Raw genomic sequence first — 26,285 nt, forward strand, 5'->3', positions numbered from 1 at the left:
CCCGTGGTCTTCGGGCCCTCAGACGACACTGCATCACTCATCTGCATGATTGTGTCAATGACATTATTAAATGGGCCCAGGAATACTTCCAGAAACCACAATCCGCCGTGCCATCTGCAGATGCCAACTAAAGCTCTATCATGCAAAAAGGAAGCCATATGTGAACATGGTCCAGAAGCTCCATCGTGTCCTGTGGGCCAAGGCTCATTTAAAATGGACTGTTTAAAAGTGGAAAAGTGTTCTATGGTCAGACGAGTCCAAATTTGACATTGTTGGAAATCCCGGATGCCGTGTTCTCCAGGCTAAAGAGGTGGGAGACCTTCCAGCGTGTTATCAGCGTTCAGTTCAAAAGCCAGCATCTCTGATGGTACGGGGGTGCAGAAGTGCATACGGTATGGGCAGCTTGCATGTTTTGGAAGGCACTATGAATGCTGAAAGGTATATAAAGGTTTCCAGACAATGTCTATTTCAGGGAAGGCCCTGTGTATTTCAGCAAGACAATGCAAAACCACACACTGCAGCTATTACAACAGCATGGCTTTCATCGTAGAAGAGTCCAGGTGCTGAATTGGCCTGCTTGCAGTCCAGATCTTTCACCTATAGAGAACATTTGGTGCATCATTAAACGAAAAATACGTCAAAGACAACCACAAACTCTTCAGCAGCTGGAAACCTGTATTAGGCAAGAATGGGACTAAATTCCAACAGCAAAACTCCAGAAACTCATTACCTCGATGCCCAGACGTCTTCAAACTGTTTTGAAAAGAAGAGGAGATGCTACACCATGGTAAACATGCCCCCATCCCAATTAATTTGAGACCTGTAGCAGGCATCAAATTTGAAATGAGCTCATTTTGTGCATAAAATTGTAAAATTTCTTAGTTTAAACATTTGTTATGTTTTCTATGTTCTACTGTGAATAAAATATTGGCTCATGTGATTTGAAAGTCTTTTAGTTTTCATTTTATTCAAATTTAAAAAACGTCCCAACTTTTTCAGAATTCAGGTTGTACTTCTTTTGTCACATAATGTTTTTTGCCTACTATATAGTAGGTAAGTTTGCGATTTAAGAATTACGTGTTCTTTTATGTGTATATTTTATGTTATTTAATTCAGGTTGATTGGGAGACTTTTCCAAGTCATCTCAATGGCAAAAAGTGTCCCAATCACCCTAAATTCATCCCATATACATTATGATGAATGAAATTGCTTTAAACCTCAGTAAATTCATTTTTTAAAAATCTAGTTTGGCCGAAATAAGAAAATTTAGGTTAACAAATGTAATACATTTAAGTTACACATACTAAAAAAAAATTAATTTGACCTAAACTTATTTAATTTGAATTAGCTAAATTAAATTGTGTAAAAACTTTCTTCAAATAATTTTTGTTATTTTTTATTGATTGATTGATTGATTGATTGTAGCTTTAATAATGTAGCTTTAGCTTATGTAATGTAGTGGAAACTCTCCAGTTTCCCCTATGGTTAGTGCATTTTGTTCGCTTTCTCAGCACTCTACCTCTGTTGAAAAAAAAAAAAAAAAAAAAAATCAACATTCACTCAGAGTTTGGACTGAAGCAGAGATGGGCGGTATTAACGTCTTACCACTGAGACAGAGACTCTTATTTTCACATTACATGAGCGCATCAGAATGAAAACATTGCTCATTAGTTACTCACGCAATGTTCTAGTGATGTAAGGAACCTGACTCAAGCGGCCAACCAACGTGTCAGCAATGGAGAACATTTTTCGCCAAAATGAACCAACAAAATGAAGATGAAGTCACACAGTCCTGGGGAATCGGTTCTTTGGACTCGTATGAAGAGTCACCGGTGTTTTCAAACTCTTCCGAGTTAAATGGCACAGGAATCGAGCCTCTCCACCTGTCCCGTGCCGTCCCCCTCGGCTTGGCTTTGGGGACATTCATCATCTTCGCGGTGGCTGGAAACATCCTGGTGATACTGTCAGTGGTGTGCAATAAGCACCTGCGAACTCCAACTAATTACTTCATCGTAAATCTCGCTATGGCTGACCTGCTCCTGGGCACTACCGTGTTACCCGTATCAGCCACCTTGGAAATATTGGGTTACTGGGTGTTCGGGAGGATTTTCTGTGATGTTTGGGCAGCTGTGGATGTGTTATGTTGCACAGCATCCATCATGAGTCTGTGCGTAATCTCCATTGACCGTTATATCGGAGTGAGCCATCCGTTGCAATACCCCAATATTGTGACGGGACGGAGAGCTTTGCTGGCCATGCTTGGAGTTTGGGTCCTGTCTTTGGTCATCTCCATCGGACCTCTGCTGGGATGGAAGGAACCTCCGTCACCGGACGACACGGTGTGCGCAATCACAGAGGAACCTTTTTACGCGCTCTTCTCATCACTCGGCTCCTTTTATATTCCCTTAATTGTTATTCTTGTCATGTACTGCCGTGTTTATGTAGTGGCTAAACGGACAACGAAGAATCTAGAAGCTGGTGTGAAGACGGAAACGATGAATTCGGGTGAAATAACGCTGAGGATTCACAGGGGTTCACAGGTGCACGAGGACACCGGCGCTGCAGCCAAAAGTCGCGCTCATCAGGCGAGGAATTCACTGACGGTCAAACTCCTGAAGTTTTCCAGGGAAAAGAAAGCAGCTAAGACCTTGGGGGTTGTGGTTGGCATGTTTACGCTGTGCTGGTTCCCATTCTTCTTCACTTTACCAATTGGTAGGTCTTTATTATTCACAGTTGCACAGTTTGGCCCCCTCACACATTCATGTTGCAACACTAAGTTGTCACAAAGAGAAGCTGCAAATAAATAGTACATTATGTGACTTTTAAGCTAAATTAAATCCATTAATTGAGCCACAGTGGTCTTTTAAACTGGTCTCCTAGCCTGATCATGTAAAAAACAGCTGGCAGTTGACAGACCAGCAAAGCATTTTAAGCTGGTTTAAATTAATCTTTCTTTCTTTCTTTCTTTCTTTCTTTCTTTCTTTCCATGTAAAAGGTAACATACAAAAATATCTAACCATTTTTTGGCCAACACATTTTAAATTAATTATTTGTATAAAATATAACATGTAGCAACTTGCCCCAATTAAACTGTGACTACATGCTACAGTCAGGCCTATTACCTGTCCCCTAAACCTACCAATCACAGGAAACTTTTGCATTTTTACATTTTCAAAAGACATCACTTGGTATGATTAATAAGTAGAAAAGTGGCCAAAACCTCATGTCAATTGGAAAAAGGTGCAACTTTATTGGTTAAAAACCATGATGTTTTGGTCGTTCAAGGCCTTCATCAGACATTAAGAGCAACAATCTCACACTCCTACAATTACAAAAATGGAAAAAAAAAAATTCGAATTCTATTTTTATTAAATTTTGCACAAAATACAGAACAATTACAACTTTCCCACCCTAATATATACAATAAAGGTAATATATTTATACAAAAATAAAAATGCATAAAAATAAATTAATAATAATAATTTAACATAAGAAATTATTTACAGCGGAAATTAAATTACAGGAAGTGTCCATTCTGTGTTTCGTTTCACTTCAGTTATTCAACTAAATAGAGCCATCTTTACACTCACAGGAAATACATACAAATGATTTATCCCAGAAGCCTTCTGCTGCTGGAAGTTTGTGGTCAGTGGGAAGACCGGAGAGTAGGGGTTAACCTTTATTTCCACTTTATTTCCTCGTCTCTCTCATGGGGCCCACAGTGTGGGGTCTGCTGCATCCGTCGTTTGGCTGTCACAGCAGGGAGTATGAGAACGAGGCCCTGGACCGCAGCCATTCAGACTCAAAGGCAGGTTATTATTAATGAATTAGCATAGTAGTCATTCCTATCCCAGACAGGGTTATCTCAGCAGGGCAGGGTGCTTGCAAGTTCAACTGGCCTGGTTCTTAATTAGGCAGCTGTGGTTTTCCTTGAATTTAACTTAAGTGGAAAACAGTAGCGTGTTTATTGAGTCCTTAAGTGAATTACTGTAAATACAGAGGTTATACTAACATGAATACATCATGATATGATGTTTCAAGTTAAAAAGTTTATTTAGACAAGGTCAGTTTGTGTTTAAATGGAAACTCTTTGAATCTTTAAAGTAATTTCAATTCAAATTCAATTCAATTTATTTAGTTAGTGTGAGTGGGATGATGTAGCTATATAGCTATTAAGCTTAAGAAGATCTGCTCATAATGTTGGCTCGTTCATTGCTGAGGAAATGAACACATGTGATACACATGCTAACATGGATTATGAGGCTTGTTACATAAATCTTTGATAAGTTTCTAAACCTGTCATACCAGACAATAGAAGAAAACCCAGTGAGACACTTGAATGCACACAAGTTGGAAAAACAGGATGTAAGGATTGTGGACAGTATATCTCAAACTTGTTTGCTTCCTCTGAATCCTACTGTTCTAGAACAATTAAATTCTATAAGAGTTCTTTGATAAGAGTTGTTATCAGAATAATGAGACTATTTAGTATTTAAGTGAGCTAATGGTGTTGCTAATGCTTAATTAAGGTCTATTTAAACTCCATTCATGACTTCTTTTAGAAGGATGAAGCCATTTGTCACATTTACTCACTTGGCCTTCATTCATGACTTTGTTTTTTCAGCCAATTCTCATGGTTCCCAAGGTACTTTGAATGCAGTGGGTCAATGCACTGAGGTGCATTGCAGCATTGAGGTGCCTCTGGTTTACACAGTCTAAAGCAATTAATGGCACAAATTCACAGCTCTACCACTGAAATTTAAAGAAAAAAGGGGGGAAAAAGAAAGGAACATTTTCTACAAATATGGCTAAATATGGTTTTGGTAAATATGGTAATATTGTTTTGTGATAAACAGAAAAAGCATTTCATATTCAGGTTATTAATTCACAACTGCTTCCACTGTAAAAAAATTAATCCGTAAAATAACAGAAAAAGTACTGACAGCTTATTACCCAGATTTTATCCAGTAATTTTACGGTCATTTCCATTAACCCTAAAACACAATGCAATGAAGTTCAAAATTCAAAATACAGGTAAAACACCTGTAAAAAATAAATATGGAAAATTCCGTCAAATGAATACAGTACATTGTGCCCTATTTTTAAGTGTGTTTTTTTTGTGTGTGTGTGTGTGTGTGTGTGCAGAATCAGATATATCTTTCGCAAATTCATATTTCAACAAGGGAAAAAGGCCTAAATTTGGCCTGTTATGAGATGATGGCGCTAAGATGTTTTTTATCTTACTCTGATTAGATAATAACTTGGATACTAAACTCAACAGGTTAGTGCGAGACATTCTTAGAACAAAAAACAAAAACAAGACCAGGATAAACAGAGCAATTCCATCAGTGCTTGGGCCCTAAAAACGCTATTAAAAAAAAAAAAAAAAAAAACATCTAAGGCTGACTTCGGTTATAATGGATTCATAAGTTTAAAAAAAAAATATTCACTTTGCATTTCTGGGGGTGTAAAAACATTACTGCATTTCAAATTGCATTTGTTTGCACCATTATGTAAGTTTGTTTTAATAGACATTTTGCAAGTGACTGCATTTCGTAGTTTTTTTTTTTTTTTTTTTTTTTGCTTTCTCAGATTTGGAATAGAATATCCCTAAAGAAAATTTCATTTAAATAATTCATCCCCTTATAAGGTTCTATCTGCATTCTGAGCAGTTTTGAGATATTGAGCTTCAACGTTTTTGCATTCCATTCAACTTTGTACATAGAAACGTTTTGTTTTCTAAATAACAAGAATAACTCAATTTTGACAAAAAATTCAGATAGGACCTTATAATTCCAAGAGGACTAATTGTAAAACATTTAGAAATGTCGAAATGTTACCTAAATCACTATTAGTTTTTTGTTTGTTTGTTTGTTTTAAATTATATTGGTGCTCTCTTACTGTTTTATGAATTGTAATGTAAAATACACTGTGTAGATCTACAGTAGCATGTTATCTTTATTGACTTAGTTCTATGCGCCCTAAAAACATAAGCTTGATCATCCAAACAACTCTTGATTGATACCTTTAACTGGTGTCTAATACATCATATGCCCTTTTTTTCCAAATTTCTTCCTACTTTCTTATTTGTAAATGTTATGCACATCTGCCATTTAGTTTATTGTCAATTATATATTTTAAGTAACATACCAACTTGCAAGAAGCGGGAAATTTGACAAGAAAGCGTTGCTGCCACCTGCTGGATGCTAAAGTAAATAACAGATCTTTAAAACAAATAACAGTTGTACCGGCAGGGGGAACAATCACGAACAGTCACGAATTGTGTCAGCAGGGGGCACACCAGTCATGTAGTGTTAAATGTGAGAAAAAGCGAATCCCACTCACACAGCATGCCAGAAAAATGGATAAGTTTTTAGGAATTCACTTCATGGCTAGGCTTTCTCTGAATATTGGGTCATTTTTCAATTCTTAATATGATGAAAAGTACAATGTGAATCTAGTTTGTAATCCGAATAACTAACAACTTTAGACTAATGTCACACTAATGCCAAATGGCTCATTTTAATGACAATAATATCTCATGCTCAACCTTAGTGGTGTGCTTTCTCTTTGCAGTCGCATTCAACGTCAGCCTGCGGCCCCCTGACACAATCTTCAAAATCATCTTCTGGCTTGGTTACTTCAACAGCTGCCTGAATCCAATCATCTATCCCTGCTACAGCCGGGAGTTCAAGCTAGCTTTCATCCGCATCCTGAAATGCAGATGTCACCGCAGGAGACGGCCAGGTTGGAGAGCATACAACTACCAGGGCTCGCACATTAACTCCTTCTACTCACGACAGGATTCAAGGGACTCTGTGAATTATGGTAGTTACCTAAATGGGAGCCAGAGAACCCTGTCCTCTGCCAGCCCCAGCCCTAGTTATCATACCAAAGGCCTATCACATTTCCAGGAGGATGGACCCAGACATGCCCGGAGCAGGACCCCTTCGGTGTTATCTGAAAGTACTTTGGATCATCATCTTGAGCCTGTGGAAGAACATCCAACCCAGTCTGTAGGCCATCCAGGTCAAGCTGGTATCAGAAATTGGACTCAAGAGCAATTGAAAGAGTAAGGATGTCAAACTTTAAGTGGAACTTTTTTTTTTTTTTAATCGCCATAAGTATTTCTCTGGTCATGAATAAATATAAAGTCATTCATAAAATGAATGAAAATCATTCATATTTCTTTTTAAGCTATTTCTATTTAAATCTGATATACAACCCCATTTTCAGAGAAGTTGGGACATTTTATAAAATGCAATGAAATCAAGAATCTGTTGATTCTCTTTAACCTTTTTTTTTTCCACAGACAAAAGTACAAAGAAAAGATTTCCAATGCTACAAAATGTTCCCCATCTGGAAATGGGGTTGTACAACCTGGCGCTAATGTACAGCACAGTGTGAATACTCTGGTATTCTTTAACAAACACAACATTAAAGCAATTTTGCTTAACTTTTTTTCATCAATTTCCAATTATAAATAATTCATTAATCATTTTCAAGTTATACAGTTGTCATTGATACTTTAAAAAGTTAATACTTAAGCAAACTTAAATGTTATTTCAAAATTGATCATAGATTAAGTTACTCAGACTGCTTGATGGTACAGACAGAAAAAAAAATAATTTTTGAGCAAAGGGAAGCTGATAAATTTAGCTAAAATGGTTAGAAAATTCTAACCTACTGGAATGAGAAAATGGTTCCCACATCTCAAGAATCTCAGAGAGGTTTATTTATTTATGATCAACATATGCATTTCAGTGGCTCTGGATATAGACAATGCACTGTACAATTTATTTACAGTCATTTTTAATACATTTTCATAAGCACCCATTTTCGAGAAAGGGGTTTCTATATTTTTTGTTTTTGTCAGGCTACTCAATGAAACCCCTTAGGAAAATGTGAGAACTGGATATCAGTTTTCTCACTATTCCCTTGAACACTTTACATGAGGAATGTAGAACAAGACTGCAAAAATACAAATTTATACAACAGTCTTTAAACAGAATCAACCTTTGACATTCTCAAGCTGTAATACAAGAACTGTTTTAATAGTGTGATTAGAAATAGCATGATCAGTCCACATCACTCCAACACTAAATCCAAAGCAGAAACAAATGGATTTAGTAAAAAAAAAAATAATAAATTACACTTACGATTTAGTAACTGCAACTCAACATAAAAAGGCAAACAGAATCTGAAAGAAAACATTCATAAATTGAATTGAATACACTTCCCATCCCACCAGCAAAAGACCTATTAATAGTATTTTAACATTTAAAAAAAGAACGTAGCTGTTTTTATACACTGTACAGTTTTGTAAATACAACACTCTTCTGATTAAACCCAAATTTGAAGGAAATCTGTTTCCCCCCACAGCATCCTGTGAAAAGGTCAGATCCCAGGACAGTTTTGTTTTCATTTTTCTGTCTCTTTTGACAAAGATTTTAATTTGATAATGATCCAGACTGTTGTTGCAGCATCTGAAATGAAATTATAACATGAACAATCTAAGAGAGGTTATATAATATCAATGTAATATGAAAATTTACAAGGAACTATCAAAAAATACCCACTGTTTAAAAGGCTCCTTATACAACAAACTTATTCTTGGTGGTGGAACCACTTTTGGTGGCTGTGTCAGCATGTGACTGGTATCCAATGATGACCTTTGGTGGCACACCCAATCTTTCCTTGTACACACGCCTGTGAATAAACAGATAAAAATGAAACAGAAGTAGCAGCAGATCTTTTCTTCCATAGTAGTGACGTACATCCGAGGGCGTGCCACTTAAAGTCACCATAAAATCAAAATGGACAATTATTTTTTTATGGAATATTGCAATGTTTTTGCAATAGCAAACCACAATGATCCAATCAATTCCCGCCCTACATTTTTTTCTTTGTTTGAGAAGCCATTTCACTCGGATATACGTCACAATACGGAAGAAAAGACTATCACAACTTCCGTTTCATGCCGACTTTAAGAATGGAGTCAGATGAATGTGAGTTTGCAGAGATGGGGCTTAAGTGGACTAAATGATTGGAGAAGTCCTGCATACATCTCCAGAAGTCTGCCGTTTCACTGGAAGATCAAGTTATGGCAATCTGATTAAAATTTACAAGGTTAAAATGATACATATGGACAGATGAATCAGTGAAAAATAAGATAACATGCATTTAAAAATAGATATGGTGAATTTTCAATTCTTGCCAACTTCAAACTAGATGGTCATGTTGGTATCATTTCTAATTTTACCCTATGTGTACAACAGCATCTTTGTTCTCGTAGTCTGTCGTCCATATCGCTATTTTGTCTCCCTTTGTTCGGACGTTGACAACAGCACCACATACATCATCGCTGTGGTCATCAAATGCTTCTCCCACAAGACATAAAAGCTGGAAAAAAAAAATTTGAGAGAGCATCTAAGCCTTCAGGATCTATAAGCACACAATGAATTTTGCAGCTAATGCAGTTAAACAGATTAGAGAGAGTGTCGACTTACCGTCTCCAACCAGAAGCGGTCCAGGTCGGCTCTGCGCTGCTGTTTGGACAGAGTGATCAGCCAGCGGCCGCCCCGCTTGTTTCTCTCATCTTCCCACATAGGCTCAATGCCATCCTGCTCCGTAAAGTGCAAACGGATTAATTTAGATGGATTCAAAATACTAGCATATCATTAGAATGCTACACTGTGCCTTACCTTGAAGAGGGAGTAGTCACATCCTGACATTAAGTTACTTGATACCTGAATGTGATTGTATAACCTGGGAACAGAACATCAAAACCTGTGTTAGTGCTGCTTATAACGATACCGGATTATTTAATCAAAGGTTTTTGTGAATCATTCATGCCGTCCGTGTTGTTTCGATTCCCCGTTAATACTCACGCCCAGAAGTCTTCCACTGTGTCAAACTTTGAGATGAGACGGAGATTAGCTTGCCATGTTTTGCTTTTGTCATTTTTAAAGAACCAAAGAGCCCATCTGTCCCTCGCCCAAAAAACAAAAACAAAAAAACAAAAAACAAAAAAAAAACAAAAACAGATCACTCTTGTAGATTTTTTTTTTGCCATTGTTTTGCATTACAATGCACAAAAACCATGAAATGTGTGTGGCCTAGGTGGCTTCACCTGTTTTGCAGAGGATGTTTAATGTAATCTTCAAGAATCACAATCTCTTGCGTATTTTCGTCGTTTTTTTCTTCTTCTGAATTCGGTGGATTTGTTGAATTTTCCTATAGAGAACATTTCCACTACATTTCAATTTCCATTACATTTCCACTATTTTCTTCTAAATATTTGCAAGACAAATATGACATTTCGAACAAAATGCCAATTTTGTTGAGCATATATATATATATTAGGGAAGAACAAAACACTAAACTTGGTTAAGGTAATTATCTGACACTATAAAAATAAAAAGACTGAAGGGCAGGCACCGTTTTGGTTCTTCAGGCTGTGAATCTGGCAGATCCCCCTTAAGAACCCTTTCAATATCCTGCTACATACTCAAGGAACTTAAATATACATTTCATATGTCTCAAAATTTTTCCTTTATGACAGTGTTACTGGAGGAATAATGGAAATTCTTCAAAGTTCTTGCAGGAACTGCCCTTTTTTGAAAATGTACATACAGGTTCTCCAAAAGCTGTCTGTGGATATGGTGCCTCAAGTATCTTTTCATTTTTACTATGACAAATATGCATGTTTATAAAGAAAAAGACAGATAGATCGATAATATTGTAACTAAACAAGTAACTAAAATTTGACATTGACTAAAGGTCCTATCACTAACATCAAAACAACAACAAAAAACAACATTCTAAACATTACAAACTTCCAATAACAAACATCTAATAATTCCACTTATTTACTTATATTTAGTTTTATTAAATGACCACATCACTGATTTTGAGCTACATGAAGCGTTGTCCATACAGACTAAAAACAACCACACTATATTTTTAGTGACACATCAGCAAACCACTATACAGAAACAGAGATGGTTTTACCCAGAGAAAACACCATATATGCTCACAGCCCTCCTTTCCAGACAAAAACATGAAATATTTAACACTTTTGCACAATATCCTTCAAACGCATATGTGCGACAGACACATCGGCTCATTTGACTGTCTGTTTTAAGAGATAGCCTATCACTTCATAGCAACATATTTATCCTTCTACACAAGCACTGACCAAACGAAAACACGTATTTAACATTAATAACTACTATTGAAGTCATCACAATAACGTTTGTCGGAGCACTTGTGTTGACTAACCGGTTCAGCAGTCGCCATCTTCTACAAATGTGAAAGGTCTTTCCGTGTGTGAAAACACCATTTGATTGGCCAAACTCAACCGAACACATGCGAGTGAATGAGGAGCACGCGTCTGGACAGCGACTCCTAGAGGACACAAACAGAAGAGGCCTCCCGCCGTAAAGGTATGGCTGTTTGATTGAGCAAAACCTAGTATTTCAGTTAAGTATTTTATTTATGTATATCAATATAATAGATTGATAAGTATATATGTATTGTGTATTTTTTATATAACTGAAAGTAGTCAAATTTATTAGGGAAAATTGTATTTAAAGTCACCTTGAAAACAAAATGGACAATTCTTATTTTTTTCATTCAGATGTCACAATAGGAATCAAAAGACTATCAGCTTCCGTTTCATGCCGACTTTATAGGCCTGTTCAAACCAAGAACAATAACTATTAAGATATTATAGTTATTTGACCATAATTTAACCATTATTTGACAAATTTAACTTGTTTTTTTGAATATGTTGATTTATATTATTTTATATGTATCATTTTATATGGTTTTTACATTCAAAATTTCCATTTATAACAAAGAACAGATTTATACAGAATAGAATTTGATTTGATGCAAAGCCATTATATTGCAACATTTTACCTATAAATTAAACAAAGGAAGCACAGAACGTTTTGTGTTTGGTAATCACATTTATTCTGTGTGCAACTGGAACTCTACACACAAATAACCATGAATCAGAACAACCTCTAACACAACAGTCAACACTGTAACTACTGAGACAAGGGTGTTAATGATTATTATGTCTGTTTCATGGCAGGACAAGGCAGGGCTCATGTTTGAACTCAAGGCTCAAAGCTGCAGGACGGTCCGGATACTGTGGAAGACACACAAGAGATTAAGATTACAGAATTATTTCCGCATTAAGATTTAGGTTTGTTTCCCATATTGCATTAATATGATATTACCAAACAGCATCAGATAAAAACAGGCATTTTATAAGGCATGTACCTCTTCCCAGCATGCATCAGGTCAAATGCCTCATTGATCTGGGTAAAGGGCAATGTGTGAGTAACAAACTCATCCACCATCAGCTTCTTACTCAAGTAGTCATTCACCAGTTTAGGAACACTCTCCACACTCTTCCAACCTTAAACGCAAAGAGAAAATCCTTCTGTTATGTTATGTATAATAAAATATATATAATAAAAAAGATATAATACACAAAAATGCGATAAAATATAAAATACTAAATCAAATTCACTAAAATATAATAATAGTATACAAAGTAATATAAAATATCACAATTAATATATTATTTAAATAAAAATAATAAAAATAATTAAATTAAAAATGAATAAATAAATAAATACACCCACCACCAAAAGCTGTGCCTTTCCATGTACGCCCTGTGACCAGCTGGAAAGGGCGCGTGGAGATTTCTTGGCCTGCCCCTGCCACACCAATGATGACACTGGTCCCCCAACCTTTGTGACAAGCCTCAAGAGCAGCTCTCTGAATTCAAAAGAAAAATGACAATAATAATGGTCATCCTGAGCATCCTAAGCTGTACACAACAACTGGGCAATTACGCACTTCACATAAGTGCAAATAGTGGTAATTATACAGTCTCTAATTATGAGTTACCATGGCAGCAAATATTCTGAGGAACAATGATGACTTCAACTAAGCTGAGATCTACAGTTCTGCCGTAGACATCTGGATGGCTGTATTAGTCAGCTTTCATTAATCCCTATCTAAACAGCTGATGTTTTTGCAGTTTACCATAATGCCAACATTGCCGATGCATTCAAAGGAATAGTCAACTCCTCCATCTGTCAGCTCCACCAGCACTTCCTGAATGGGCTTGCTGTGGTCCTTGGGGTTCACAAACTCAGTGGCTCCGAACTTCTTGGCAATTTCAAACTTGTCTGGGTTGACGTCAATGCCAATGATCCTAGTGGCACCGACTGACTTGCAGCCCATTATGACTGCGAGCCCCACTGCTCCCAAACCGAACACAGCACAAGTAGAGCCGGCTTCAACCTACCAGGGTGAATAGGAGTCTTTTACCCATGTGACATTTTGAGGCAGAAGGTAATATTCTAATAATTATAAATACATGCACATTAATTAAACAAAGCAGACTTTAGCAGTATTGATGGCAGCTCCATATCCAGTGGAGATGCCACAGCCCAGCAGACACACTTTGTCCAGGGGGGCATGTTCATCCACTTTGGCCAAAGAGATTTCAGCCACCACAGTGTATTCGGAGAAGGTGCTGGTACCCATGAAGTGGAAGAGCTGCTTTCCTTTACAGCTGAACCTGGAGGTGTTATCGGGCATCAGACCCTGACCTTGGGTCACCCTAAAAGTGTTACATCACAACTGAGCATCTATAAACCAAATGACAGTCAGAATGAACAATATCAAGATCTACACTACCATTCAAAAGTCTGGGGTCGAACTCTAATGATTAATGAGGCTGCATTTATTTGATAAAAAAACAGTAATATTGTGAAATAAAATGTGATGGCAAAGCTGAATTTTCAGCATCATTACTCCTGTCTTCAATATCACATGATCTTTCAGAAATCATTCTAATATGCCGATTTGCTGCTCAAGAAACATTATATCAATGTTAAAAAACAGTTGTGCTGCTTAATATTTTTGTGGAAACCATGATACATTTTTTTAGGATTCTTTGAGGGAAAAAAAAAAAAAAAAAAGTTCAAAAGAACAGATTTTTTTTTTTTTTTTTTTAAATAAAGTAAAAAACTGGTCACTTTTGATCAATTTAAAGGGCTAGTTCATCCATTTTTTATTCACCCTCGTGTCGTTTCACATCCATAAGAGCTTTGTTCATCTTCGGAAAACACAAATTAAGATCTTTTTGATGAAGTCTGAGAGGTTTCTGTCTCTCCATAGAGATTCAACGCAACTACCACTCCAAGGTCCAGACAGGTAGGAAAAAGACATCAATAAAGTGCTCCATGTGACTCCAGTAGCTTAAACTCAGTTTTATGAAGCAACATGAGTGCTTTGTTTGTGCAAAAAAAAAAAAAAAAAAAAAAAAAAAAACACATAATTTACCACTTCATTTACAAAATAATATTATCCAAAGCATGTTCACGGAACAATGTCAGCTCTCGCGTGAACACAAAACCAGGGATGCAAACAGGTAAGGGGGAAAAAAGGTGAGAACATTGCGTGGGGCGGAGGCATGCTTCGCACAAAATGTTTTAAAAAAAATTGTAGTTACTTTAAGGGATTTTTTTATTTATTACTGTATATATCCAAAACTGTAATTTTTCACGAAAAAAAAAAAATGAACATAGTTGCAACATTTTACCAAAAATCAACATGTGGTCAAAATCACATGATTAAGTGCTATGCAGGCTATTTAAGACAATATTGGCAGATTAGACAGCAATACTGAGCTAAACTGCAAACTGTTTGCCCCCTCTTTCTTCATCGTTCACACATCTCAGACCTCAAATACATAAAATATTACCCTTTATGGACATTAGTTTTTAAAGTAAGAGTAAAGGAAACAATGTACAGTACTTATTGAAGTTACATGGAGTACTTTAATTATGTCTTTTTCCTACATTTCTGGACCTTGGAGTGGTAGTTGCATTGGATCTCTATGGAGGGAAACCTCTCAGACTGCATCAAAATGATCTTAATTTGTGTTCTAAAGTTGAACGAAGGTTTTACGGATGTGGAATGACATAAGGGTAAGTAATAAATGACAGAATTTTCATTGTTTGGTGAACTAACACTTTAATGCATACTTGTTGAATAAATGTATTAATTTCTTTAAAAAAAAAATCTTTTGAATGATAGTGTATTTTCATAAAGAAGAAATGTTTATTTAAAATATATTCATAATTACCTGATTTTCTGACACAGGTTGGTTTTAGGATTTTTACAAAACTTGCACTCTCCACATTGGGGTACATACAGCGGAATAACAGTATCACCTTCACAAAAAGTGAAAGAGCCTCAGGATTTCAGCATAACTTCCAAAACTGCTCACATTTTACACATTAAATGTCACTGAAGTGAGGGTAAATAGTCCATTTTAACATGCCTGGTTTGAATTTGGTGACCCCTTCGCCAACACTCTCAACAGTGCCTGCCCCCTCATGGCCCAGGATGACAGGAAACAAGCCCTCAGGGTCACTTCCACTCAGGGTGTAGGCATCAGTGTGACACACACCTGTAGCATGAATCTGAAACACACAACCACGCAAGACTTCTAAAGATTATATTTTGAACATGTATTATTATTCAAACCACAGTACATTTTTCTCTAGAAATGACTTGATTGCTTAATTATTTGTAATAAAGAATGCAATCATAAACACAACACTCCTTCATAATAATACACAAAGACAAGATACTGAAGACAGCAGGGTCAAAACTGAACCGTGGTGCACCTGCTCGGTGTACATCTGTCACAAAACATGGTGCTTTGACAGGGTGCAGCTGCAAGCCGGTTTGTTACAGCTTTAGCAGAGCCGGTGCAATTAAAAAGTGAAATTATGTCTATATCAATTATGAAAAGATATCATAGTCTTCTAATATGTCAGTTTAAAATGTTAAAGGCAGCATGAGACGGAAGCTGCGATAGTCTTTTCCTCCCTATTGTGACATATATCCGAGTGAAACGGCTTTTCAAACAATGATTGGATGGTTGTGGTTTGCTATTGCTATGATCTCATGTTAATGACGGCTTGTCCCACCCTCACACCAGTAAACATGTCATCAGAAAACGGATGCTGTTGCAAGATAGTTTGATTAAAGATTAAGAGAGCCCATCGATTTTAAAAAAAAATAATGGTGTTCATGGATAAATTGTTTATAATAAACACTGCAATGTTTCACAAAAAAAAAAAAAAGAAAAAAAAAAGTTGTCAATTTTGATTTAATTGTGACTTTAAAAACAAAGTTTTTATGGAGCACCAAAGTACTCTGTATCATCTACAATCTATGCACGTAAAATAACCTATTGCTTTTGTCAAGAGGTACAATGTTCAGATTAATGGTTTACCTTTACTCGAACTTCATGAGCTTTGGGTGGAGCTACATCCACCTCCTCAATGGAAAGAGGTTTACCAGCCTCCCAGGCCACTGCTGCCTTGCATTTGATCACCTGAGGTTGAATTAAGAAGCTGTTAGTTCATAAATACTGTGAGCAGAGATGCAACGGTAACTATTTTTCACCTAAAATAAAGGATATGTAAGTCACTGCATTGGAAGACTTTATGCAGATGCAGTGCAGTTAAACACAAAACCAAGTGATGTATTCATTCTGTATTCAAACTGTATTCAGTTTATGTATAGCAAAATCTACACAACATATGGTGAATCTCCATTTACATGCTGTAGGAAATCTGTAGTGAAGGTGAAAGGCTGCTGAATGCAACCACATAGAGATTAGACTAACATGTTTCTGATCTTTTATGCATGCATTGTCACCTAGTTGAATACTGAAAACAAGGGCAACAGAAAACAGGTCAAAGCAGCACAATGGATCTTTGTATACCTAAATCTGTACTCCTGTCATGCTCAAGTGCTGCTACATATTTGAAAGCGTTTTTGATTGAACTGCATCGAGTCCTGACACTCGAGGTTTTTCACAAATATTGCAAAATGATGTACATTAAACGCGCACAAATGTACACTATTTATACTTTACGTAGTTCAAAGGGTGAGGGCAAATTTTTAGGGCAACTTACTTTCCCAGTTGTGTCCATGCTTTTCTTCCACCACGAGAGGAAGGGAAGGAGAGGTGTGGCAAACTGAAGAACATTTTCTTTAACCAATGAGAGACCAGGATGTGGTAACGCTTGAGCAAAGTACGTTGTTTTTCTCAGCGCATGCAGCGCTTTTGCATCTCATAGGTCTGTTGCTAAACGATTTATCTGTTGAACTGATAAATAATGAATCAAAGAGCAGCCTGTCAAAGCATTTCTGAAGCCTTATACACTGTAAATATGGAACTGGATATAAAGATTACCTTATACTCTTTACGAAGAAACATTTACGCTATATTTTTCTTAAGGAAAAAGTATAATTTATGCAACGAAACGTGGATTTTCAGAATGTCTTAAAGGTCATGTTTCCGTTTTATTTTTTAGGTCACATGGCCTTTCATTGTTCACTTGCATAACTATAAAGTGTAAAATTTCAGTTTTATAGGTTCGTGTATTAACACTATATCTGGCAATCCTTTCTATTTACTAGCATCTTTAAATTTTTAAATTGTTATTTTAATGTGTAGTCAGCACCGTAGTATTGTTTTTCCAAGAAAAGTCCAGAGAAACTTCTCACTGCTGTCTGGTTCTACACAGCACATCTGGAAAATCCCTGACTAAACACTCAGTCCAACTGTTGATAATACAAATTGCTTTTTATAAACAGTTTCTGATAGGTTTGCAGACTCATCAATGTCCCCTATTCAGAAGAGGATGTCACAACCCAATATCTACACTGCAGCAATATCAAACATGTTGGTACATCACAAAAGAATAAATAAAAACAAACTACAGTTGTACATATACCATAGATTTTATTTTGCTAGTCCATGGTGGCACCTGGAGATCAACTGAAAAAAGTTGCAATTCTGTAAATGCAGACATCCATTATAATCCAACAATGAAAGTTTACACATTATCATTATCTGTGGAGTTGGCTTCACCCTTCTGTCACCATAACGTAACCGGTTACATTACATTGTTCAAGTTGATACTGGACCAACCTCCAGCAAATGTAAAAACGCAAGTTGATGCAAACCAACCGAGCAAGGTTGTTGAGACTCCTGTCCTCTTGTACACAGACATGTGGCAACTTAAAACATTAGCCCTATCAGTAGACCAAACAAAAAAATCCACTGCTGAGAAAATACACATACGATACAAAACAAAGTAAAAAGTTCAGCTGTACAAGAGAGGCATCAATTAAAGGTCAAAACACTCTGGCAGGCCCCAAATGCTGCTTCTGGCTTCTCACTGGAAGTTTCCACAGCAGATAAAAGGACAGATCCCATCCTGTGAGTCCTTCATCATCTTCCACCTGGAAAGCAAGTAGGAAAAATGTGTTACTCCTACTGCAATGAATTTGCTTTAATTGTAAATGGAAAAGAACAGCTCAGATATACTCATACATTATAAACTACCTCATATAAATCAGCAAGGACACATTAAACTGATAAAGTAACAGCAAAGACATTTACAAAATTACAAAAGATTTCTATTTCAAATAAATTGTTTATTTGAACTTTGTATTCAAAGAATCCTGATAAAATAAACGTATAACAGTTTCCAAAAAAAAAAAAAAAAAGCAGAACAGCTTAACCTAACCTAATAAGAAGTCAGCATATTCAAATTATTTCTAAAAGATCACGTGACACTGAAGACTGGAGTAATAACTGATAAAGCCATCACAGGAATGAATTATATTTTAAAATATAACATTAAACAAATTAAAAAAAAAAAAAAATTATATATATATATATATATATATATATATATATATATATATATATATATATATATATATGGTTTTTGATCAAATAAATCAGTCTTGGTGAGCAAAAGAGACTTTCAATAAAAATTAATAAATAAATAAATAAATAAATAAATATCTTTTCAAACTTTTCAACAGTAATGAAGGAATATTTTTGAAAATACATGAGGGGGAGTAAATGATGAAGTTTATTTTTTGGATAAACTATTCCATCAAACTGAATTAATTACATTCACCCAACTTCATTATTAATTTCCGAGGATCAGAAATTTACCTCTGAATCCACGTCCACCACCTCCACCTCTACCTCCTCTGAACCCTCCGCCGCCACGTCCACCAAATCCTCCTCCACGACCTCCACCATTGCCACCACGACCTCCACGGAAGCCACCTGAAAATACAACACTCGCTTTAGAGCACAATGTTAATGCTACACAATTTTGTGCTAACTAAATAAATGTTATTACCAGAATCAATCAACATATGTATATCATTTTCTTGTGTGGTCTTACCTCCTCTTCCACCTCTTCCTCCTCCTCTACCTCCACGGGGCGGCCCCTTCTCACCTGGAGGCCTGGGGAGAAATCTCTGGAGGGGCAGCAGCTTCATGGGGTCGATATAGAACTGATGCAAGAGGAGAGAAAGAGAAAAGCTAATTAAAATATTCTTCATCATAAGACTATAAGTCATATCCTAGTGTGTTGATAAGAGGCAGAACAGCCAAAGGAAGCCGCTAAAATTGCTTGAAGGCTCACAAGAATCCCTCTGATATTCTGGAGCAATATCTGCTTCTAAATTATAGATATCGTCACTGTCTAATATTGGAAATAACACTGATAAGCAGTGGTGTGTTCTTTAAAAAAATAAAAATAAAAAAATAATAATATAATATTATATATATATATATATATATATATACACACTTACACACATATACACACACACATATATACAGCACAGACTGCACAAAAAGGAAAAGAAATTAAAAAGAATAAAGTTCTGTGGTGTAACCGTGTTAAATGTTTCATACATAGAATGGTCAAATGAATAATTAAATTAATAATTTTTAAAAAATTATATATTATACATTCCTTGCATACAGTTTTTATAATAATATTAAAGACTACAAGGGATATTCACTTTTCATTATACTTTCATATAATGCTACAGATATGCTTCAGCTACCTGCCTTCTACTGGAAAAAAATAGTATCATAAAAATAGGATTCAAAACATCATTACACATCCAGGAAAATAAAAGACTGAGCTCACCTTCTGTAACTTTTTGAAGGAGGATGCCTTCATATTTTCAGAAAGTTTGACTGAAAAATACTGAGGAATTTGTTAAGGAAACAATTTAGCTCATTAATCCTGTAAAACCTGATATATGAAATATTCAGAAAAATCTTTTTTTTATTGGAAGTTTATTGAACCTTTAGATAAAACAAAATAAATTCTAAAAAAGTTTGCATGCATTTTGAAATATTAATAACACTATAAAAGCTATTCTTATGTTTACTTTATAAAAATTGTTAAGGATTTGACAGCAAAAAGATAGATAAGTGTACCACAGCCTGAAGGTGGACATTTTTAGAATTATACTAAAAGGCTTTTTGCTTGCGTTAAAATAACCCCCAAAAAAATATCAATTTTGATAATTTAGAGGCCTTAGAAATTCATGTATTTATTCATAATGTTTATTTACACAAAAACACTTCACTTAGCTATCACTATGAAGTTTTGAAGTCGCTGTAAAATTTGACAGCACTGCCAACATCACATACAACAACATGAAGGATACAAAATCACGAAGCTGTCCAAAGATCTCGTCCACTTTTCCAATCTGTTCTTTGTTTTCCAGATATACAGGAGCGTTGAAGTAGGGGACTTTGTTTTCTTCCGTCACACATTTACAGACAATATCATCCTCACAGGGGTGCATGAACTCTCCTACAGCTGAGACACGAGGAGCATGAATACCATTATAGCATGAGACATGCAGTCTTGCAGTGCAATTCGCAAGCGAATGTAAATACAAACAGAAGCATGAAAGACAGAAAATATACCTTACCAACAACATATTCCGGTGGACCAAAGTCTTGATTTCTGTTAAATCCACCTCTGCCACCTCGACCCCCTCCAAATCCACCTCCACGACCCCCTCCAAATCCGCCTCCACGACCCCCTCCAAATCCGCCTCCACGACCACCTCCGAATCCTCCTCCACGACCACCACCTCTGTTAAAACCACCGCCACGACCACCACCCCCGCGGAATGACATGATAAAGATCCTGTAAAACACAAAACGCATCTCTGATTAAACTAGGCAACGTGGTATTAAACTACGAGAAGTCAAAGTGAAGTTTGATCACCGTAATCCAAACAAACCCTGAAGGAAAAGACTACATATCCAGGTCTGGTGCAAACCGTTTTGGGGATTTTAAAACTTTCCTTATCATAATTTCATAACTTTCAGGAAAGAAATAACAGTTGTACTGAAGTACTGTCGAGTATGATGAACTAGGGAGGTTAGCCTTTTAGCATATCTAATACTCCCGAGTGCAAAAAATAGACAAATAACACTAACAGTTATTACACATAAACATATGTTATCCTAAAACTCGCACTGAAAAGTGAAAAACACAATTTACCTTTAAAGGTGGCCGGTTGGACTATCAATGAGCACGCTGTTGACTCGGGAAACACATGTGCCTACACTGCCTGCCGTAAATGAACACCGGCTCACAGACTGTCGTAAACGCGGAAGTCATGACCATGTTTGGACGATAGGGGAGTACGTGTCAAGTAAAAGCAAAACTTGCGATTTATTCTTCATAGAAAAAAAAAAACAAAAAAACATTTGTTTCTGTTCCTATATACTCATTCATTCATTTTAATATGTATTAATATGTAAATTGAATATTTCTATCTAAAGCCGATGTTTTGGAACATTTTTACTGTTTAATATTAATTTATTTTAATAATGTGTATCATTTAAGCTATTTTTATGTTTTTTCAAGAGTGCTTGTAGATACATTTTGCATTTAAACAAAAAAAAGTTAAGGGAAAAAAAACTTTTCACTAACAGAAATTCTTTCTATCTTATTGAAAACATATTCAATTTTAATAATCCAGTGCTTGCCAAACACGTTACTTCCTTCTTTTTTTTTAACTTTATTTATTTATTTATTTATTTTTATTTGTTTACTTTTAACGGAAAAAAAAAACAGATTTCTTTATAGTATATTTGTCAACTCTGTTACTGTCAACTGTTACATATTATCTACATTGTTACTTTACCTTGGTAACAGAGTCATGAAATCATGATTTGATTTCATGTAAAAATAGGTTTCGTTTATATAGCACTTTTCTCGCTTTACAGAGCCTGTAAATAAATATAAGCACAACTAGATGACAAAAAAGTGAGGATAGTGACTTCACAGAAAGTTCGAGGAAGCAAGTCTCAGATTCTAAATGACTCATCACCTATGTCAAGTCAAGTCACCTTTATTTAAATAGCGCTTTATACAGTACAGATTGTTTCAAAGCAGCTTTATAGTGATAACAGGAAAATGATTAAATGATGCAAACAGTTTATTTTACTGTACAGCATCTCTAAAAGATAGTGTCATTGTTCAGTGTTGATTCAGTTCTGTTGTAAAGATCAATTATTAAATTAATTCATTTAATCTATAAAGCATTTCTACAGGAAACAGTGTGTCATCATCCAGCTCAGTTCAGTTCTCATCCAGTAGTCAAATCAATAATATTGTTGAATATGAAGTGTCCCCAACTAAGCAAGCCAAAGGCGACAGTGGCAAGGAACCCAAACTTTATCAGGTGACAGAATGAAACAAAAAAAACACTTGGAGAAACCAGCTCAGTTGGGGGGCCAGTTCTCCTCATAAACACGGTGTGATTATGACTCAGGCTGCATCACAAGTCAGAAATCAGAATGTGGACCAGTAGCATTCAAATATTTCATACAGTTCTTTTTGCTTGAAGATCGGATTCATCACACCAGTATAGAGACAAAGCTGGCCATAGGGTCTGTGCGGAGGACCTGTCTGGTTCTTGTGGTCTTTGCTGAGGATCTGTGTGGATGGCTGTCATGTTGACGAGGCCTTCACAGGGGATTGTCCATTAGACACGGTCTCTGCTGACATTCAGGGCTGCGTTTTGTTCGTGTCTAGGTGCAGGTCCACCATTTGATCTGGATATGGACAGGATACGAATGACTACGGTAACCTCAGGATAAACAGAGAAACTAAGACTGCATCACATACTTCCATACTATATAGTGGGCGAAAAACAGTATGTGACAAAAGAAGTATGTCTGAATTCACAGTACTTATAAAAGTCGGACTCGGATGACCTACTACTTCTGGCTATATTCTGAAGTGTACATACAATGGACACTTTACTATCCCATGAGTCCACGGGAGAGGATTTATGAATAGCAGTGAAGCGACACAACTGACGCTGGTAGATTACATAATAATGTCAACCTGGCAAATGTAGTACGTCAGGATTACATTCATACTGCACACATTCATACAATTTTAGAAGTTGTTAAGTAATTATTCAAAATAAGTACCTACTCAAGAGAGTATGCGATTTCGGACACAGCCTATAATATTAGTGTAGATTCAATCCTTCTTACGATGTAACAAGTAAATCGGGTGTTATGGGAAGTTTTCCGGTTGACCTAATTTATGCAGCCTAACAATCCTTTAATGGATGTGAATTTTATAAATATGTTATGTGTATGCCAGTTTGCCAGTGTTTTTAGTCAAGATTTAAACTGACAGAGTGTGTCTGCTTCCCAAACAAGGCTAAGAAGACTGTTCCAGAGTTTGGGTGCTAAATATGAAAAAAAAAAAAAAAAAAAAAATGTATATAGTATATGTGTGTGTGAATGCATGCGCTGAGGTAACAGCAGAGGTCACTCTTGACACATGATAAGCTGAGAGGTAGATTACAGTATCTCTGGAGGGGCTGTGATGATTGTGAGGGACCAGAACATTTGGATTCTGATCAGGGAACTGCTGGCTCTCCTGGGTCTACACACTAGAAGGCGATGTCTGTAAATAGAAGTCAGTTTCCCCCGAATCTCTCTACCTCCTTTTTTTTTTTTTTTTTTTTAGTTTTTCTTGAATGCCGCAGGCAACTGTCAGCATCCAACATGGGAACTTGAGTAGTGTACCGAAGAAGAGGGAGAGAGCGCTAGACAGCCAGAGAGAGAGAGTACCCTAAATAAAGAGGAGTGTCGCACTTTATGTGGAGCTTATTATAACCTAGTGTTGTATATCTTGTAACACAAATACCTTTACACCTTCCCTTAAACCTTTTAGAGAATAAATCCTGCCTTTATACCTGCACGTCCTTGAACTTGACAGTGACTGGAATTTTGACATTATCTCTTCTTGGCTGACTGAGAGACACAACAGCATCTGAATGTCAATATTTGATGTTAGGATAGCACACACATGCTCAGAAGCTGTGCAACTTTTCATTGAGAAGATGGAAGACATATCTAGACAATGGTTTGGATGTGCAAAAATATGATGGATGACATTCTAAATAAAACTAAAAAAAAAAAAAAAAAAATGTTGTTCCTAATAGATTTTATGTTCAACGTACATTTATGCACTTGATGAAACCTTCATACTGTGTATGAATTACTGAATAATATTTCATTTTTGAAAAGCCAAAATTTTAGTTCATCAAGGACAACAGCATTCAAAACCAAGGTTTCTAAACCTTGCTTGGCAGTTCAAATTCCCCATTCTTACTCTTGCAAGACCCACAAGTTTTTTACCTGGGAAAACTTGCAGTAAATTAACACTATTTGTGGCCACTCCACAAATTCCTTTTGCACATTTCAGGACAAATAATGGTTCCTATCCTAACATATCGATTTCATGGTTGGGTAATCTGTGATTGTCACAATCAGTCAGATTATGGGGTAGAGAAGGCAATGTGGCCTTTTAGACTGTAATGGGGGGAAAAGTCTGTTAATTGCCCCTGAATGCTGAAAGTAGATTAATTATTGATCGCTTACACCACTCTTTTTCTGTACTTACATAGCTTTACAAATACTTTTATCTCCCCTAAGTGTAAGTACATTTCCGCTCTGGCATAATTACACATGGAGGGAAGCCCATGGACCACTAATCACTTCATTAGACCCAAAAAGTTGTTTATTCTGGATTTGTTTGTGATGTGTATGTATCTAAAGATGTCTCTCGCACTTTCTGCACATTTTTTTTTATGAGTCACATTTGGTAACTGAGAAATTGCACATTTTTGTGCAAAAAAAACAAACAAACTTGTTTTTACAAAACATGATCCATCAATGAGTTTGGACTTAAATATATTCCTAGTATAAAATTTAGAACTAACCACACACACACACACACACACACACACACACACACACATATATATATATATATATATATATATATTTACATATATAATATTTTACATATATAATATATTACATATATAATATATTACATATATTTATATATATATTTACAATATACACTACAATTAAAAAAATTGGGGGTCAGTAATACTTTTACAGTAAGACACATTTAACTGATCAAAAGTCCCATTCAGGATATAATGTTACAAAATGTTTTGAATAAATGCAGCTATTTTGAACTTTCTATTAATCAAAGAACCCTGAAAAAAATATTGCTGTTTTTACTGTATTTTTGATCAAATAAATGCAATGAAAATGACCTATTAATTGCCATTAAAGTGAAATTACTGAACCTAAACATAAGAGCTTGATAAAAATGCTCATTTTAGAAGAAAATTTCAGACGGCACTTAGAGGCTTTTGCATATACTACAGGGCTGTTGAATGCTCAAATCTGATTGGTTGATCGACGTTCTAAAGCGTGCAATTATTTTTACGGAAACGCACGGCTAAAGTAGTTCTGCAGGTCTTGACCACATCCCAGATAGCATGTAATCATTGAAACAATGCTGAGTCAGTGTTGATGCGTCAACACTAATTGCATTGAATTAACATTACAAAGTGATGTTGCTTTAGTATCACTCTTGCACCCTCAGTTAATGTTGAACCAATGTTGAGATTTCAACCACAAATTAATGGTAATATTACTGATTCAACATTATAAAGTGATATTTTTTCAACATCACTTTTGCACCCTCAGTTAATGTTGAAACAATGTTGAGATTAACAATAAATCAATGATAATATCACTGAATCAGCATTATGAGGTGATGTTTGCACCCACATTTAATGTTAAAACATTTATTAAAAAAAAAAAAAAAAAAAAAAAAAAAAAAAAATCAACGGTAATGCTATTGAATCAACATTACACTATGATTGATTCTACATCACGGATATTGAAATTAACAAAAAAAAAAAAAATATCAAATGGTATTATTGTTGAATCAACATTACACTATGACTGATTCTACATC

At 35.8% G+C, this 26,285-nt stretch overlaps 4 protein-coding genes across 6 annotated transcripts; 1 reads left to right on the forward strand and 3 right to left on the reverse strand.

Moving 5' to 3' along the window:
* The first annotated feature begins 976 nt into the window (after positions 1–976).
* Positions 977–8,149, forward strand: adra1bb (adrenoceptor alpha 1Bb). Its single transcript, XM_051859960.1, has 2 exons — positions 977–2,712; positions 6,577–8,149. Exons 1-2 carry the CDS (start codon positions 1,758–1,760, stop codon positions 7,074–7,076), a joined length of 1,455 nt encoding a protein of 484 aa, XP_051715920.1. The 5' UTR covers positions 977–1,757; the 3' UTR covers positions 7,077–8,149.
* On the reverse strand, positions 7,714–11,346 carry eif4ea (eukaryotic translation initiation factor 4ea). Of its 3 annotated transcripts, none has more exons than XM_051859964.1 (8): positions 11,284–11,346; positions 10,133–10,236; positions 9,891–9,986; positions 9,705–9,768; positions 9,510–9,623; positions 9,263–9,402; positions 8,580–8,709; positions 7,714–8,486 (listed from the first exon to the last, which is right to left on the reverse strand). In XM_051859964.1, exons 1-7 carry the CDS (start codon positions 11,299–11,301, stop codon positions 8,595–8,597), a joined length of 651 nt encoding a protein of 216 aa, XP_051715924.1. In that variant the 5' UTR covers positions 11,302–11,346; the 3' UTR covers positions 7,714–8,486; positions 8,580–8,594. The 3 variants fall into 3 exon arrangements, with proteins under 3 accessions (XP_051715924.1, XP_051715923.1, XP_051715925.1); XM_051859963.1 differs by lacking the exon at positions 11,284–11,346 and adding an exon at positions 11,014–11,277; XM_051859965.1 differs by lacking the exon at positions 9,891–9,986 and having other exon boundaries at positions 11,284–11,321.
* Positions 11,347–11,955: 609 nt separating this feature from the next.
* Positions 11,956–17,138, reverse strand: adh5 (alcohol dehydrogenase 5). Its single transcript, XM_051859961.1, has 9 exons — positions 17,031–17,138; positions 16,343–16,444; positions 15,380–15,521; positions 15,182–15,269; positions 13,432–13,651; positions 13,069–13,329; positions 12,663–12,798; positions 12,295–12,433; positions 11,956–12,160 (listed from the first exon to the last, which is right to left on the reverse strand). The coding sequence occupies exons 1-9, from the start codon at positions 17,046–17,048 to the stop codon at positions 12,136–12,138; spliced, it is 1,131 nt and encodes a 376-aa protein (XP_051715921.1). The 5' UTR covers positions 17,049–17,138; the 3' UTR covers positions 11,956–12,135.
* Positions 17,139–17,843: 705 nt separating this feature from the next.
* On the reverse strand, positions 17,844–21,611 carry gar1 (GAR1 homolog, ribonucleoprotein). Its single transcript, XM_051860665.1, has 7 exons — positions 21,471–21,611; positions 20,890–21,110; positions 20,620–20,774; positions 20,091–20,150; positions 19,332–19,443; positions 19,094–19,210; positions 17,844–18,366 (listed from the first exon to the last, which is right to left on the reverse strand). Exons 2-7 carry the CDS (start codon positions 21,098–21,100, stop codon positions 18,356–18,358), a joined length of 666 nt encoding a protein of 221 aa, XP_051716625.1. The 5' UTR covers positions 21,101–21,110; positions 21,471–21,611; the 3' UTR covers positions 17,844–18,355.
* Positions 21,612–26,285: the final 4,674 nt, after the last annotated feature.

This window comes from Ctenopharyngodon idella, chromosome 14, assembly GCF_019924925.1.
Source record: "Ctenopharyngodon idella isolate HZGC_01 chromosome 14, HZGC01, whole genome shotgun sequence".
Taxonomy (NCBI): Eukaryota; Metazoa; Chordata; class Actinopteri; order Cypriniformes; family Xenocyprididae; genus Ctenopharyngodon; species Ctenopharyngodon idella.

What these genes read in the sequence shown, in the direction of transcription:
- adra1bb (XM_051859960.1), top strand. Translation starts at nt 1,758, where the DNA reads ATGAACCAACAAAATGAAGATGAAGTCACACAGTCCTGGGGAATCGGT. An exon ending in CTTCTTCACTTTACCAATTG is followed by an intron (nt 2,713 to 6,576) that starts GTAGGTCTTTAT and finishes TTCTCTTTGCAG; the next exon opens with TCGCATTCAACGTCAGCCTG.
- eif4ea (XM_051859963.1), bottom strand. Translation starts at nt 11,064, where the DNA reads ATGTTTTTGTCTGGAAAGGAGGGCTGTGAGCATATATGGTGTTTTCTC. An exon ending in ATATATGGTGTTTTCTCTGG is followed by an intron (nt 10,237 to 11,013) that starts GTAAAACCATCT and finishes TGTTCTCTATAG; the next exon opens with GAAAATTCAACAAATCCACC. An exon ending in AAACATCCTCTGCAAAACAG is followed by an intron (nt 9,987 to 10,132) that starts GTGAAGCCACCT and finishes GGCGAGGGACAG; the next exon opens with ATGGGCTCTTTGGTTCTTTA.
- adh5 (XM_051859961.1), bottom strand. An exon ending in CTGCCATCAATACTGCTAAA is followed by an intron (nt 13,330 to 13,431) that starts GTCTGCTTTGTT and finishes TCACCCTGGTAG; the next exon opens with GTTGAAGCCGGCTCTACTTG. An exon ending in TCGGCAATGTTGGCATTATG is followed by an intron (nt 12,799 to 13,068) that starts GTAAACTGCAAA and finishes TTTTGAATTCAG; the next exon opens with AGAGCTGCTCTTGAGGCTTG.
- gar1 (XM_051860665.1), bottom strand. Translation starts at nt 21,100, where the DNA reads ATGTCATTCCGCGGGGGTGGTGGTCGTGGCGGTGGTTTTAACAGAGGT. An exon ending in TCCACCGGAATATGTTGTTG is followed by an intron (nt 20,775 to 20,889) that starts GTAAGGTATATT and finishes CTCGTGTCTCAG; the next exon opens with CTGTAGGAGAGTTCATGCAC. An exon ending in AGGAAGAGGTGGAAGAGGAG is followed by an intron (nt 19,211 to 19,331) that starts GTAAGACCACAC and finishes TTGTATTTTCAG; the next exon opens with GTGGCTTCCGTGGAGGTCGT.